This window comes from Populus trichocarpa, chromosome 15, assembly GCF_000002775.5.
Source record: "Populus trichocarpa isolate Nisqually-1 chromosome 15, P.trichocarpa_v4.1, whole genome shotgun sequence".
NCBI classification, from domain to species: domain Eukaryota; kingdom Viridiplantae; phylum Streptophyta; class Magnoliopsida; order Malpighiales; family Salicaceae; genus Populus; species Populus trichocarpa.
The window spans coordinates 12,801,621-12,817,834 of NC_037299.2; the positions used below are offsets into that span (position 1 = coordinate 12,801,621).

At 37.3% G+C, this 16,214-nt stretch overlaps 4 protein-coding genes across 12 annotated transcripts; 2 read left to right on the forward strand and 2 right to left on the reverse strand.

Annotated features, from left to right (window-relative positions):
• The first annotated feature begins 373 nt into the window (after positions 1-373).
• LOC7456682 (uncharacterized) lies at positions 374-5,116 on the forward strand. Of its 2 annotated transcripts, XM_002321747.4 has the most exons (8): positions 376-771; positions 1,113-1,252; positions 1,377-1,476; positions 1,557-1,655; positions 2,685-3,032; positions 3,489-3,581; positions 3,665-3,871; positions 4,473-5,116. In XM_002321747.4, the coding sequence occupies exons 1-8, from the start codon at positions 457-459 to the stop codon at positions 4,734-4,736; spliced, it is 1,566 nt and encodes a 521-aa protein (XP_002321783.1). In that variant the 5' UTR covers positions 376-456; the 3' UTR covers positions 4,737-5,116. The 2 variants fall into 2 exon arrangements, with proteins under 2 accessions (XP_024442740.1, XP_002321783.1); XM_024586972.2 differs by lacking the exon at positions 3,665-3,871 and having other exon boundaries at positions 374-771.
• Positions 5,117-6,152: 1,036 nt separating this feature from the next.
• Positions 6,153-9,919, forward strand: LOC7456683 (ankyrin repeat-containing protein BDA1). The gene is made up of 2 exons (XM_002321748.3): positions 6,153-7,646; positions 8,824-9,919. The coding sequence occupies exons 1-2, from the start codon at positions 7,077-7,079 to the stop codon at positions 9,598-9,600; spliced, it is 1,347 nt and encodes a 448-aa protein (XP_002321784.3). The 5' UTR covers positions 6,153-7,076; the 3' UTR covers positions 9,601-9,919.
• Positions 9,920-10,835: 916 nt separating this feature from the next.
• On the reverse strand, positions 10,836-11,564 carry LOC18105879 (ubiquitin-40S ribosomal protein S27a). Its single transcript, XM_006374529.3, has one exon. The coding sequence runs from the start codon at positions 11,458-11,460 to the stop codon at positions 10,990-10,992; it is 471 nt and encodes a 156-aa protein (XP_006374591.2). The 5' UTR covers positions 11,461-11,564; the 3' UTR covers positions 10,836-10,989.
• Positions 11,565-11,885: 321 nt separating this feature from the next.
• Positions 11,886-15,268, reverse strand: LOC7457594 (uncharacterized). Of its 8 annotated transcripts, none has more exons than XM_052447567.1 (9): positions 14,894-15,092; positions 14,695-14,793; positions 14,133-14,299; positions 13,955-14,047; positions 13,622-13,871; positions 13,442-13,538; positions 13,276-13,341; positions 13,020-13,176; positions 11,886-12,396 (listed from the first exon to the last, which is right to left on the reverse strand). In XM_052447567.1, the coding sequence occupies exons 3-9, from the start codon at positions 14,296-14,298 to the stop codon at positions 12,356-12,358; spliced, it is 870 nt and encodes a 289-aa protein (XP_052303527.1). In that variant the 5' UTR covers position 14,299; positions 14,695-14,793; positions 14,894-15,092; the 3' UTR covers positions 11,886-12,355. The 8 variants fall into 8 exon arrangements, with proteins under 8 accessions (XP_052303527.1, XP_024442424.2, XP_024448920.1 ...); XM_024586656.2 differs by lacking the exon at positions 11,886-12,396 and adding an exon at positions 12,408-12,457; XM_024593152.2 differs by lacking the exon at positions 11,886-12,396 and adding an exon at positions 12,459-12,760 and having other exon boundaries at positions 14,894-15,091.
• Between the last annotated feature and the right edge of the window lie 946 nt (positions 15,269-16,214).

The window sequence follows — 16,214 nt, forward strand, 5'->3', positions numbered from 1 at the left end:
ATATATTTGAATTAGGGAAAATCAATCTTTTAACAAATAAAAATATTAATAAAAAAGAGCCCTTAATGTTGGTTCTGGTGAGACCGTGAGAGCATCAGCTTTACATAATACCCCTACTGTTTGTGAAAAGACAACGTTATTAATACCAAGTGGTCCAGCCGAACCAAAATCCTTAAACACCTAAAATCCATGCCATTTTTCGCTTTCCTCCACGTCACAAAATCTAAAAAGTCATCAATTTCTTTTATCTAAAAATATTATTAATATGTAAATTAAATACAAAAAGTTACTTTTCTAAAGAGGGAAATTCATTAAATTATTGTAAGTTGTCCTGTGGAAATACTTTATAACCAAAGTTAGGGCACATTACCTTATGGTTAATGCGTTATCACCGCGAGAAAAAGAAACATTTTGAGTGTGGACACACTCTCCTCCCCTACTGTCAAAACGCAAAAAATGCCGTCCCTCTCCAAATCGGCATCCTCTCCGCAACCACTCCTCCATCACGACAATTCCGACGCCGAGCGACGCCTTCGCGAGGCAGAGGAACGCCTCCGCGAGGCAATAGAGGATCTCCACCGTAGAAACGCAGTCCATGGTCCTTACCCTCCTTGCGATCACGGACCTGATGAATCCTGTGCCGCTCATGCAATTGGTAATCTCTGTCAAAGCTTCCTTCTCTCTTATGGTGTTCGCGTCGGTATCGGCATTTTGCTTCGTGCTTTCAAGCTTGCTAAAGGACATTCTTACTCTTCTATTCTCGACCTCAAGGTATACGGCTTAAGTGTTTCATGGCAGTTTCATAATTTTGTAGGGGATGTAAAATTAGGGTTTTTTGTTTGATTTACTGTGTTATCGGTTGAATTTAGGAGAGAATTTGCATAAAAAATGTTCGAATTTTGGATTAATTTCTTGCTGGTGATGGCAGTTTCGTAATTTAAACGATTGGTTTGGTCTATTGTGTTATTGATTGAAATCATCCAGTGGATTTTTGTTGCATTATTTTTGTTGAAATTTTGATTTTTTTTTGGGAATTTGCTTAATTTGGTGTAGAAATGGATATAGAGAATGCTTTATTGGCAATGTGTGAGAATTTGGATTTTGTATTGCAGCAACTTGTCTCGGAGAAGGATTTAATAGTGAGAGAGGAGGCTTGTCGTGTTGGGTTACTTTTTGGTGGATTTACTGGATCGTATCATGCACTGAGATGCTTTTTGAGGAAGTTTAGAAGGAAAGAAACGCCAATTAATGCGTAAGTGGTGAATGAATGTTTGAAAATTTACTGTATTTTTTTAGTTTATGTTATGATGATTTATAACTGCTTTGATAGAACCTATTCTTTGGTTATGACATTGTTTAAGGGGGTGATGGAGCAGATTTTTAGCAGGTTCGGTTGCAGGGTTGTCTGTTTTAGCATTAGATGATTCAAACCGGAGACGTACTCTTGCTCTATACCTCTTGGCTAGGGTAGCTCAGGTATATGAGTACAGTTTGATATTTTATTGGTAAGCTTTTGATCTTTATTTTGCCAGTCTAACACTAGATCCTCTCATCAGTCTGCTTATAATTCTGCAAAATCTAAAAACAAGTTTCATCTTTGGGGAAGTCATTGGAGACATGGAGATGCTTTGCTCTTTGCAATTGCTTGTGCCCAGGTAAATCAAAGTTCACCTTGATGCATGAGACCATGTATTTGTAAGAACATTTCTGTGAAGTCATTATTCAAACCTGCTTATGAAGGCAGGAAATGAGAATTGGTTAAGCTGGTAAGGTTTGCAGCCTAGAGACTGGACATGGACCACTTATTTTTATATGGGACAAAGAATTAATGATGTGAGTGGAATAAGAATTGGTGGAGGAAGTGGAGTTGCATCTGAACTATCTAGTTGATACTGAAGCATAGTAACACGGCTAAATGGTCAGCCATGTTTGTGTGGGGATGGAACACTGGTTAATCAAGTAAAATAAAGTTAGCCTGATTGGAATGATAATGGAAGATGAATGAGATGATTGAGTGGTAAGATGGGAAAGCAGAGGGTAATAAATGTATTTAATTGAATTACAACAGTTATGTAGGAGAGCTGGTTTGATGTTTTGGCTTCTACAAAGACATTGCTACACCAGTGAGGAGTATTGTAGTTCTGGTTGAAGATTTAGCAAAGGCAAGGTGAGGAACTAGAAGGTTTATTAGCAAAGTCAATGTACAATCATAAGTCATAGTTTGTAGAGGAAAGGGTGTAGTGATGTTGCTGGCCTTGAAAATAGATAAGGACCTTCTCTGATTAAGTAGGTTGATCGGTTTATAGTTTATGATCTAGGTTCAAGAATGATTATAAGAGAGAAAAATGGCTCGAGTTAGTCTATATGAATCTTTTATGAGAGGAACATTTTTTCAATATTGAGCCTGATTTAAATCCATGAAAAACATGCAAGCTGAGGATCAGCCACCACGTATTAATTTCTTGTAATGATTTATATACCGGTAATAGTAACGGTTGTGGAATGCACATCCCTGCCTGCAAAATTTTAATTTCTTTGTTCTCTATGTTTTGAGAAAGTTATTTATTAATTCCATCACCTCTCCATTCATCTGCTTATATATGTTACATAACATTATCATGTCATTTCCATTATTGTTTTATTAATTTCTGAATTTCTTCATGTCTTTAATTATGGGTTTTCAGGTTATGTATGCCTTTATAATGCGTCCTGAGAGCTTGCCAAAAGCATATCAAGACTTCATTCAGAAGACTGGACCAGTTGCAGCGCCTGTATACAAGGCTGTAAAAGAAACTTGTAGAGGTGGCCCACTGGATGTTGCCTCATTGTCAGCTTTTTTATCTCGCAGAGGGAAACTGGGCTCTGTGAAGTTGGAAGAATTCCCTTCAATTATTCCTTGTTCTGTTGTTCATCCGGGCACAAATTCATGCTTAGCTCAGAATGCTAATGCAGCATCAGCAACGTTCAGGAAAACATTTCCACTTTACTTCTCACTGACTTTTGTACCTTATGTTGTTCTGCACCTGCAGAAGGTAATCTTTGACTCAAGCTGATTCTGTATGATTTTGGTTTTCTTCTTTATTATTCTTTTTGTGTTTGTTATTAATGCTATTATGCCATCTTCAGGCATTTAGGTTGCTAGTGCATTCAAAACTAGAAAAGAACCATTGAAGCAATTAACTAGTTGTGGTATGCCTAAGCATAGTCTTGGGAGGGAAACAGGAGGCAGAACTGCATGCTAAAAAAAATGAAAAGTTATATAAACAGCTGTTAGAAAATATCTAATTTACAATTTACGGTATATGGAGTTGTGAATAGTTCCACCTCTTAAGATAGTCTCACATGCTTTTCACATAACAATGCATGTCTTGGCCACATCTTTTTTTTTTGTGGCGGGGATTGTATTTCTGTTCTGTGAAGGATGATGGTCGATGTTTTCATTTCTGGAACTAATGTTTCTTTTGTCCAATATTATCCTTTCCTTCTAGTTCATGGATGCTCCTGCTCGGACATGTTGGCTAGCTCTTAGAGATGCTGTTCGCTCAACGACATTCTTATCTGCATTTGTTGGAATTTTTCAGGTAGCTGTTAACTCATTTGAGTTTTCTTATGTTAAAATGGTGAATATGTTCAATTGTTCTTAGTAGTTTGTGGATGATGCAAGGGGGTGATATGCCTTCATCGAAAAATATCGACAAGAGACCACAAACTTGTATATTGGATCGCAGGTGGAATATCTGCCCTTTCTGTACTACTGGAGAAAAAATCTAGACGTGCTGAACTTGCCTTGTATGTTCTTCCAAGGGCTGGAGATTCACTGTGGTATATTTTAGTGAACCACCACGTGCTTCCAAATATTAAGAATGCTGAGGTATTACTTTTGTACAATATGGCCTACTTGCATTGGCTCAACAAACTCAATTCCAAATACAGATATCTATTTTACCTACTTTATTCTGGATGATGCTAGCTTCTACTTGATGCTCCCTGTTGATTTTCTGTTTATGATGCTATCCATTATCAGGAAAAGGCAAGAAAAGGCAATGGCATGAATATGCTCCACTAAATCAGCTGATTGGCATCTCTTTTGAGTTGCACCTCTCTTTTTGTATTTTGCTATTGGTAAAATAGGATCTCCTCCTTGTAAAAAAAAAAAAAAAATTCAACTGAGTGGTCCTGTTGCAATTTGTAACTGTAATTAAAGAACTTATTTCACAGCCGGGAGACAAACAGGAGTCAATTAATGGTTGGGGTTTGGCTTATGCATGTTTTGTTTTGCACACAATTTATGTGCGCGGGGTTAACAAATTGATTTGCCCAAGGGTTGCTTCAAATGTGTACGAACACTCACAGAGACACTAAAACTTAATGACCCCCTTGAACAATGAATACCACAAATGTTTTGCATGCTTTCCTGAATCAATATTTGAACTTGTATGGCTGAGTGAGACTCTGGTTTGGCGATTTTGCAGGTGGCCCTATTTTGTGCATGCATGGGAGGAGTTATGTACTACTTGGAACATGAACCAGACACCATGGCTCCATTCTTGAGAGGCCTGATCCGACGCTTCCTTGCTAGTAGAATAAGCAATCCGGGTGGTCCATTGAATCGGAGTGCTTCTTACACGTATTTACAGACTCTTGATGCCATCAAGAAGCCAAAATTACAGGAAAGTAGAGAGGCTGAAGCTTCAACTTCTCAGGAATACAATCTTGAATCCATTGAAGGGCTCTAATCTTCTCCGGTGGCCCATTATTCTTTTCTGATTCAATTCAAGCATTTGTTATAAAGCAGACGCTTTCTGCCCAATATATTAGAATAAATTGCAAGGGGATTAATGATATTCGATGTCTTCGAGTCATGACCCACTTGCATGTATCGAGAGTAGATTGTGGTTTCATCTAGATACAGGCATTGTTGTCCTTGTAAGGCCGTTCCCTTCAGGGAACTTGTCGAGGAATAGAAAATGAAGTTAGGGAGCAACTTGTAATAATTCTGTTTACGAATTTCCTATTGTAAATAAAACACTCCCACCTCTCGTTTTCTCTTTTCTGTGCTTGAACATTTTCTGTAATCTCAACATTGAAATGACTATCAGTAATTCAATTTGCTTTATGTCGATTTGGTGGTTACTCAGATCTTGGTCAACTCTACTCGTCTCTGTTCCTTGTTGCAGAATTTCTTTTGAATTTAGCCATTAAAAAAGGCTTAAGATTTCTTGTACTTCCACGGTAATTCCTCCCCTTTTCTCTATGCAGCAACCACCTACATAACTCTTACTTGCCAAAACATCTCATAGAAGACAGCGGCACTACGGATCTAAGGTTGCTCGAGGCATCTCAAACCGGAAATGCAGAGCCCTAGCACCAGTTGCCGAGAGAAAATCCACTCATCCTCGACAAAATTGCAATATTCTCTAAAGAAAATCCCTTACACATTGCTTCGATTGGCGCCCATGTTGACTTTGTTAAAGAGATATTAAGACTAAAACCAGCGTTTGCCAGAGAAATAAATCAAGAAGGCTTCAGTGCAGTGCACCTGGCAGCAGCCTGCAGCCGTGTAGAGATTGTGCGGGAGATTAGAAGGGAAAGAGAAGATTATTCCTCTTCATTAGGCATCTATCAAAGGAAGGGCAGAGGTAATAAGTGTAATGCTTTCCAGTTGCCCTGATTGTATTGAAGATTTGACTGTTCAAAAAGAGACTGCTTTGCACCTTGCTATCAAGAACAACCAATTTGAAGCAGTTAAAGCACTGGTGGATTGGATCAGAGAACTGAACAAAGAAGATACCATCAATGGTCTCCTGAACAAAACCAGAGTGCTAAGTTATGGAATTAGAAAAAAAAAAAAAAAAAAACTATGAAGGCAATTACAATAAAGTTATAATTTTGCTATTCACAATAAAAATTAATAAACCGGTCTACAAGGACAAGATTTTTTTTTTTATAAAATACATTTTTCATTATCATATTTGTAAAGGATAAATTAGTTTTTTTTTTAAAATTTTAGATGCATAATAAAATAATTTAAATATAATTAAAGCTTTTCAAGCCTGACTTACTGTTTTAATTGGACAATCAATCATTTATAAGACAGCATGCATGTTTGCTACATGATGAGTCCTACCTCACACCTCAACTATAGCTTCTGTTGAGCATCCCCAGTCCCCATAGACCACCAGTGCTATGACTTTGAGCTGTTCTAATTGGTGTGAGGTTCTGATTTAGATTCCAAAATCTGTAATACTGGCTCTAAGGTGCTTCTGAGGAAACACCTGCTCTCTCCAGTGCTCTAATGCTGCTCTTGATTTTGTTTTTGAAAGTTCTGAATAAAAGCCATTTAATTCTGCCGTTTTTCCTGGAGCTATGCTTAAGATTTGAAATACTAATGTTGCGAAGGGACAGAAGAGCAAGTAGTTGGCTTCCTCTCAAGGTAAGGATTTTACTGCTAGCAGGCTTAATGAATTCTGATGAATGACCTTGTAGCAGGATTGGTTGGCTTGCTATACCGTGATCTTTCATATTATTCTTCTTATAAAAAAAGAAAGAAAAAAAACCTCCCTCAGAAGGAAATGCTGACAAGTGATAGTATCAAACTAAGGTTGGTTGACGACGATCAAAATCTTTCCTACAGAAGGAAATGGTACCAGCACTAAATACACATACAAGACACATAATGGTGGTAATCAAGGATCTCAACAATTTTTACTCGAAATATTCAGTAGAAGCATGTCTTACAAGTGTTTATTAATTTTTATTCAGAGAGTGTGTTACAGGTTATTGATAGGAGCAGGTCCTATTTTTAATACCATATTTAATTCCAAGTTTTCCAGTTCAAACACTCAAGGTATATGATATGAGTTTCATTTATTTTTCACTATAGACAAACCATAGTGACTACCTTATGATTCATGCAGTCATCATCTGAGGCCTCGCAAAAAAAAAAAAAAAAACAGACAAGGATATCTTCTGCCGACGAGAATTCTTCTTCAAACGTTATTTATAGTCTGCTTGCTGAAAAGACCCTTAGCAAAGACAATCTGTTTCCATCCTAGTTAAGGTTACTGCATAATATAATGGATACAAGGCTGTTTGAGGCAGCTCAAAGAGGAAACATCGATTATTTGCAGCGGTTGCTGACAGAAAATCCATTAATCCTCAACATCACACTGCTGTCTGCTGAGAATCCCTTGAATATTGCTGCTGATATGGGGCATGTCGACTTTGTGAAGGAGATTATAAAGTTGAAACCAGTTTTTGCCAAAGAGGTAAACCAAGAAGGCTTTAGCCCTACGCATATAGCAGCAGCCAATGGCCATGTTGAGATTGTGAAGGAGCTAATGAAAGTCGACATCAAACTCTGCCGGTTAGAGGGAAGACAGAAAATGACTCCTCTACACTATGCAGCTATCAAAGGGAGGGCGGAGGTGATCAGTGCAATGCTTTCAGATTGTCCTGATTGTATTGAAGATGAGACTGATCGAAAGGAGAATGCTTTGCATCTTGCGGTCAAGAATAACAGATTTGAAGCAATAAAGATATTGGGGGACTGGATCAAAGACATGAACAAGGAATACTTGTTGAACATGAAAGATGAGCAAGGGAATACAGTTTTGCACCTTGCAAGCTGGAAAAAACAACGCGAGGTAATAAATTCTTCTCCTGTCTGTTTCCTTTTTTCTTCCCGGTACTTACTAGCTCATATGGTTGATAAGGTTTTCTATTCCAGCTAGTTGCACTTGTACACTTGATCTCTAGATAAACCTACTAAGTCCTAGGTGATGCAGAAGTACAGAATGCCTTGATTACCTTTATTTTCACGATCACCCATCAAGGATGGATATCCAAAGACCTTCTGTCTATGTGATGCTTTTCCGGTGAAGAAGAGCAATCAGGTACCGACTTTGACAGGGCCATTGGGCTATTATTCAAAACATTTGTATTAAAATAGAGCTTCTTTCTTAGACTAAGCAAGGTCAAAATTGGATAGTTGAACCATAGGTGTCCATCTCCAGATATTTCTTCAAATCTAGGCCCTTGTGAAATAATTAGAATAATCATTAAACAAGATTTTAGACGGCTCATATTCACACTTTTTTCAAGTGGAACCTTTTGAGTTCATACTATAGGCAGAAAGATTAGCAACAGCCCCCACAGTAAGGGGAATGCCTATGTTTTGGTTGTTAGGTCGGCCCACCATAACATAAAAATGTGCACCGTCTATATTACAACAAAAAGAGATCAACCTATAAATACATGTAAAGCTCAGTCCATTTTAAACAAAAAGGGTACCCTGTAGAATCTAGTCCCAATGATGCAGCGGGGGCCTGGTCTTTTCGACGCTGCTAACCAATGCTGAGGCTTAAACTTTCTGAACAGACCAGGCGAACACATGGGATGCAGAGGAGTACCAAGACCAGGAAAGCAAGCCGTCTGCACATTCCTAATAGTCTGATCACCAAGGACCACGTATCGATGTTTATTCTGAAAACTGAAGTGGTCCATATATTTCTTGCCCCGTCCGTTTTAGGTATTTGGTTCTCAGGTATCAGGGGTTACACCGTTACAGGACTTCATCTAAACAAAGAGCTGCTTTTTTTTCCACGTTAGTAGTGGTTATGCATCATATCGGGGGTTCTCAGCTAACGAGATTCGAACCTGAGTCTAGCAAATGTTGGGGATGGCCACAATGCCAATTGACCCAATTTACTTGTGCATGGCCCCTGCAAATAGTCATCCAACTTAGCAACTGCAGTAATTTGACTGCTGTCTTAACATATAAAACTAAAAAATATGCAAAAATGAGATAAGTTGTCCTTGCAGGTGTTAGAAATGCTACTTGGAAGTGGAACTGTAAGTTCAGGCTCGTTGGAAGTGAATGCCATTAACCATAGTGGCCTCACCGCCCTCGACATGGTTCTAATTTTCCCAAGCGAAGCAGGGGATAGAGAAATTGTTGAGATCCTTCGAAGCGCTGGAGCAACAAGAGCAAGAGATATCATCCAGTCTACCATTTCCGACAATCAAACCTCTACTGACAACACCTCAACACCAGAGAGATGCCTGTCAAACGGAAATAATTTGATAGAATACTTCAAGTTTAAAAAGGGGAGGGATTCACCTAGCGAAGCGCGCAGCACACTACTAGTTATAGCTGTTTTGGTTGCAACTGCAACATTCCAAGTTGGAGTCAACCCTCCAGGAGGAGTTTGGCAAGATACAAACATTCCTGACCATACTAATAGTACCAGCAGCAGCAATGCTCACTTTGGAGGTCAGTCCATTATGGCTACCACAAACAAGGTTGGCTTCATGCTGTTTGTGTTTTTCAACTCAGTAGGGTTTTCCATGTCTCTTTACATGATCTATGTCCTCACAAGTGAATTTCCCTTGCAATTTGAGCTTCAAATATGTCTGCTTGCTATGTATGGTACTTATGGAACCGCGTTACCATGCATTGCGCCATCCAGCCTCAATCTACCTGTCCTGTTAACCACAACAATATTGTCTTCAACTACGTCCGCTTTAGCACAAGTAGCACGTCCACTTACAACAATGCTCAAGAAATTTTTCAAGGACTTCACTCATAGAGTCGTTTGAAAGTGGATGGATGCAAAATAAGGCTTCGAATATGATTGTCTTGCTCACATCACCAAGCGAGTCTCTTGCTGATACATTTTCAAAAGGTATGAAGTTGTTGGCCAGGTATCCAATCGGAATCATCTGAAACTAATGTATAGGATCTGTTTGGTGATTAAATATATTTTCTTTTGCACGCTTTGATATGTGTGAGCAAGCGATTTCTGTGCTTTCTCTCTGTCACAAACCAGTTGTTGTCTTCACAGGTTCCCCTTCCAAGGGGCATGGTATCTTTCCTTCGGCTTAAGTAAAATTGTTTGTTCATGTTTTCCACTTGCAACATTGCGTTAATAAACATTCCACCAGATAAGCGCAGCCTGTTCATGTTTTAACCACAGCTTCAATTACATCCACTGTAGCTAAGCTGGTAAAACAACTTCCGAAGCTCGGAAAAATCGCCAGAAACCCCTTCGGTCAACTAATGTGTCTAGTTTGAACTTAAATTTCAGTTTTTGGTGAAATTGTAACTAGGAGCATGATGGAAGCATCTGAAAACACCTTCTAGTTACTAGTTAAGAGTCGGTAGTCTACCACGTTGAGTTAACAAAGAGCTATCTGTTGTTTATGACTTACTATTTGGTTTTCCAATGCCTATTTGAAACAAAAACAATCTAAACCCTAGAGGAAAAGCTAAAAAAACCAAGATTTGTTCAAATGGACATTGAAATTGGCTTTCGATTTCTTCTATTACCAAGAAATTCTCCATCCTCTTACGTAATCCCCTAGATAACTCCTTTGCGAAGACATTCCAAACGGGAAATCTAAATTACTTTTATAGTTACTACTAGGAAATGAACTCATCCTGCAGCATTTTCTAAAGAAAATTCTCTTACCTTGAGACATTGGTTTTTAAGATTCTGCATGTAATATGTTTGTTCCTGGAGCAAGCTATGCTAACCAGACGTCTAACAAGCAGCAGGAACAATCTCATTTCTTCCTAGCAGACGCCAATACATCACCCAATTGATGCAAGACAGGGAACATTGATTGTTTGCAGCGGTTAGTTTTAATACTCAATATCCCGCCGTTGTCTGCTGGCAAGTGACAATCCTTTACTTCTCATATGGGGCATGCTGACTTGTGAAGCAGATTACAGGGCTAAAGCCAGTTTTCCCATGGAAGTATATCAAGAAGGGTTCATCCCCATGAATATTATATTAAAACCCACATCAAGCACAGATAAAAAAAAAAAACACTAAGAACTAATTAACCAATAATTAAACTCCAAATTAACAGTTAATACCAACAAAATATAACTATAAGGGCACCATCAACCATGTTCTAAGCAAGAAAATAATAAATTGGCAAAAATCCTTGTTCAATACTTTCTTTTAAGGATTAAAAAAAAGCTTAATCACCACCAGCCTTCTGGTAAACATAGGTAAGGCCACACTTACCACAGTAGTGCCTATCAAAATGATTAGCCATGAAAGTACCAGCACCACACTCAGCATTAGGACACTCCTTCCTCAACCTCTGGACCTTGCCGCTATCATCAACCTTATAGAACTGGAGTACAGCGAGCTTGACCTTCTTCTTCTTGTGCTTGATCTTCTTGGGCTTCGTGTAGGTCTTCTTCTTTCTCTTCTTGGCTCCACCCCTCAAGCGAAGCACCAAGTGGAGAGTGGACTCTTTCTGGATGTTGTAGTCAGCAAGTGTACGGCCGTCCTCGAGCTGTTTTCCAGCGAAAATGAGACGCTGTTGGTCCGGTGGGATACCTTCCTTGTCTTGAATCTTGGCTTTGACATTGTCAATAGTGTCTGAGGACTCAACCTCGAGGGTTATTGTCTTGCCCGTCAAGGTTTTCACGAAGATCTGCATCTTCGCTTCTTTACTTTCAGAGATGCAGAGCAGACGCGGAAGATTTAAGACTGGGTTAGGGTTCGGCTAGGGTATTTGAGGAGGAAGGGGTATATTAGGGTTTTAGTGATGTAAGGTAAGAGCATGAAAGTACGGATGTAGCCATAGAGCTGTTGGTTATTTACAGGGGCTAACTTGGGAAGAAATTGTTGGACTCTCTCTTTGGGCTGGTTAAGTGGATGGTTGAAGCAGCTCAAAACAATTATGGTGTGTGTGCATTATATGAATATTTAGAATATGTATATATTTTATTGAATTAAAAAAATATAAATATTTCTTAAATAAAGTTTTGGATTATATTCGATAATATTCGTACTTTATTTATTATTTATCAAATAAAACAACTATATTGAAGTTAAATTGTCACTTCTACTTCTAATGGAAATGGGACAACATCCACCTTGCAACTCAATGGTGTTTTAAAGGCTTGGAGTTTAAACCCATTTAATCTAGTTATGCATATGGTAATTCCAGGCTGTCCTCATGGAGATGTTTGCCGAGATACAGACAAACGAGGCCACGACAGCAGTTGCTGCAAACTAGCTTCGCAGGTCAGCCATTTTTGTTACCAGGAAGACAGTTGCTTTTATCCTCTGTCGTGCAACTCAGTAGGGTTCTTCATGTCTCTGCATGATCCTCACAAGTAAATCCCCCTTGCAATTTGAGCTAGGGATGCCTATTCGTACTTTGTATTTTACTTGTGGCTTTATTTTTTCAAGCATTAGACCAGCAAATCTCCATCTTCAAGTCCCGTTAAGCACGCCAGTCTTGTGTGCAACAATGTCCATTTTGGCGAGGTCAGTTCGATCACTTACAGAGAAGTTTAGAAAGTTTGTCATGGACGTGGCTCCCAGAGTCATTTGAAAGTGAATGAATGCATAAGAAGCCAAAGCCAAGCTTGGAGAGTTAATTTCGTGTTAATATCATGGCACAAGCTTCAGACAAACTAGGGAGCAGGCTGTTGAATGGAGCATTCAAGATACCAAATCACTAGGTTTACAACTTACAGAGTCGTCAAAATTTTATGGGAAAAGAGTCTTTCTGATATGACAAGTAAAATGTTGGCCAAGTATCTAGGCAGCATAAAACTAATGTATAAGACAAGTTTCATGAATAAATATACAAATATGCAGGTCTGCTTGTGTGTTTCTGAATAAGGGACTGCTGTGCTCTCTCTCTCTCTCACAACTGTTTCTTAGTCTTCACAAATTCTCCATTCCAAGAGGCGTAAGAATCTTTCCTTATACTCAGGTAATTGAGGCTTTGACAAGGGAAAAACAATGATTAGGATTTTGGAAGAAAATTCACTTCATAAGCAACATAACGGGATTACTTTCAATAAGATGCTTTCTCCATTCATCATCCTTCATTACACAAACAAACAATATGAGATCATATAATTCTTGATATGCACTTAATTGATCAACACAAGATACAGCTTCAATCGAAACACGGATATTACATGGTTTAAAAGCCTTATTTTTCATCAAGAAATTTTGAAATTTTGTACGTTTTCTTACCAATATGGCACTCAATCCCGCTGAATTTACAACTAAATACACGTTTCAATATTGATCCCCCAGCACTTGACCTCTTCATTTCGTTTACAACTTCTCTCTTTAAGACATCGCTGACATCCCCCAATGCCCAAGCCAACGATATATGAGGGCGTGGATCCTATTTGCAACATCCAACATAGTACAAGAGTCTTGTAAGATATATACAATCACACTTAGTAACAGATGTTCATGGGAATTACTTAATAATTAAGCTCACCTTATAAAATTCAGGAAGATTGTGGAGCTTATACACATCATTAACAGACTGAATTTGCTTGGTAATCTAAAGCATTTGAAACAGAACCAATCATTGTTACATAAAATTATACAAACTTGTAAGGTGAAGAAACAAATACACAAACAAAATTTGTCAAGCAGCATACCTCAGCTAATCCTCCAGTCACAACTTCTAGTGAAAGAAAGGTGCGTGTCTTGTCATCATTAACAAAAACTTCCCACTTATTAAAGTCAATCCAATATCTGCTTCGACAAAACATTGTTTCAAGGAAAAAATTTGCATTACCACATAACAAAAACTTATGCTTAAGCTTATCAAAACTGACCCTTTTTGAAACTGAAGCTTCTGCCGAAGCATAGCAACGACTGAATCAATCTGGTGAACTCGAATCGGCACAGTTCTTCCTAAGCTAATATGGAAATCTCTACCTAATGCAACTTGTTCAAGCTTGTGATCATCTTTACATAAAATATCAAGAGGAACATCGGCATCAACAACATGAAGACCAGGCACAACTAATGATATCCTGTTCAAGAACTGAACCACTTCCTTCTTCAACGCAGGTGGTATATTAACTGAAATCACATAGTTAAATGAACAAAATTCTCTACTACTCATATAATTAAAAAAATTAACAAGGGAAATATGTAGAAGAAACCTGGAATGTAGACGTGCAAAGCATAGTTGCCTTGAACATGAGGGAAGCTTCTAATTCGACTGGACTGACCATTTAGCATGGAATCCAATGCACCTTCATTGACAAACATCAAACAGTTGGTGAGCAAAATAAGAAGAGGACTGATTCTAAAACAATTATGAAAGATTTGGTTGGTTACCGAGAGGATTAGGAGGAGTGAGAAGTGCGAGAGGAGGAGGTGGTAAAGCTATGGCCTCTGCTTTTGGGTTTGAAACAGGAGGGACTGATTTCGTTGTTGGTGGAGAAGAGGAATCAGAGTCTGAATCAGATGATGCGTCGCCGTATGAAGCTCTCAGTATTTCCATTCTGCCAAGGAGAAAGAGGAAAGTTGCTGCTAATCATAGCCACGCTATTTTTAGATTGAATTTTGCACACCGTCCATTTGGTGAAATGCCACAAGGAGTACTTGCAAGTTTACATGTTTGAAAGAAACTCTATGGCCATGGCACATCCTTCGCACTTCAAAACACTAAAAAAACAGGGATCTTTTTGCTAGTTAATTGATTTTTGTTATTATGGTTCTCTGTCGGTACAAAATTTCAAAGAAAATATTATTGAAAACCACCAAAAAAAACCTTGGACAAAAAACTAGAAAAAACCTAGATACCGAATATGCAGACAAATAAATTGGTTATTCAGTTTCATCAAAAAATCAACGTACGCACGGTTTAAAACGCCAAAATCAAGTGAAGGAAACATACCTAGAAAACCCAGAAAAAGATTTTGTTGAGAGAAGAACCAGGTTGCTTTATTTCTTCAAAATTTCAAATAACCCGCCATTGACAACCCTTGAATCAAGGCTGTAAAACAAAATAAGAAAAAACAAAGCCACTTATCCAACAATGGTTGATTGGGAAATGAAACGATAGAAAAAAAGATGATTAATGCATGTATCAATACCCTGAAAAATAAAAAAGAGAAACCAAACCCAGGGCCGAAGGAATTTGGTTGTTTGGCGGACTAGGTGCCTATATCTGCAAATTAGGTCTTTGGTAAAGCAAGTGCAGAGAAGAGAATGGGAGAAACAATTGAGGAGAGAAGATGGGAATGGCCTCACAATTGTCTTCTTTAAAGAAGAAAAAGTTAAGGAGAGGGCCATGCGTTCTTAATAACATTTAGCAAACTTATACATATACCGCGCGTTGCTGAGGGACAATTCTTAGCAGCATGAACTGTTATGGCAATGGCAATTGACAGTTAAATCTGAAAACATTTGAATATAGAAGTTTGCTAAAAACAGACAAATAATTTTGAGATACAAAATCAGCTTGTCATTTTGTAGAGAAGCAGCGCTATTGCAATGGATAATAGCAATGGTGGTATTCATCAACGTATAAGATCACAGAAATAAAGCGTTTAAAAACACAGGCTAGCCCGTGTTTTAAAAAATTATTGAAAAATTTTACTCTTTTTTTTTATTATTATTTTAATTTATTAATCTCAAAAATAATTTTTAAAATATTAAAAAAATATTATTTTGATACATTTCAAAAAAAAAATATTTAAAAAAACAATTACGAACATACTCCCAAACAGATCTTAATCTATATTAAAAATACAATGTTAATCTCAAAAATAAAACTTAACTTTAAATATTTGCTAAGATTATATTTATTGGGATTGGTTTTATAATGTTTTTCAATTTATTTTTTATGAAATTATTTTAAATTATGACTCGAATTATGAGTTTAACAGGTTAACTCGATTGACTCGAGTTTTTTTTTCTAATTATTTAAAACAAACTTGTTGTTAATTTTACTTTTCATCAAATATATTTAATGATTTTTAAACAAATTTGCTGTTAACTTTACTTTTGAATTACTTATATATGATTGTGTATATGATTTATGGTTAAATTCCATATTTATAATCTGGACTTAGTATTTATTTTTGTATTGTGCAATAATTATAAAATATAATATTGTAATTATACGATAATACCCTTTTATTATTAATGAAAAACTTCAAACTCACTTCAAATCCCAAAAAAAAAAAAATTTCTTGTCATGTATTCGGATTATTGCTATATGTTCATAAAGATAAAATTCAGTTGTTTTTGAATAAAAATATAGTCAAAACAATGTCACTGCTTTATCTATCATAAAAATAAAAGGAGAAAATTCACCACCCACTCATATATCTAATCAACACTACAATTTATTTTTATTAAAACAACTAATACTTATAATTGAAAATATTAGTTTTGCGGTGCTCCATCATA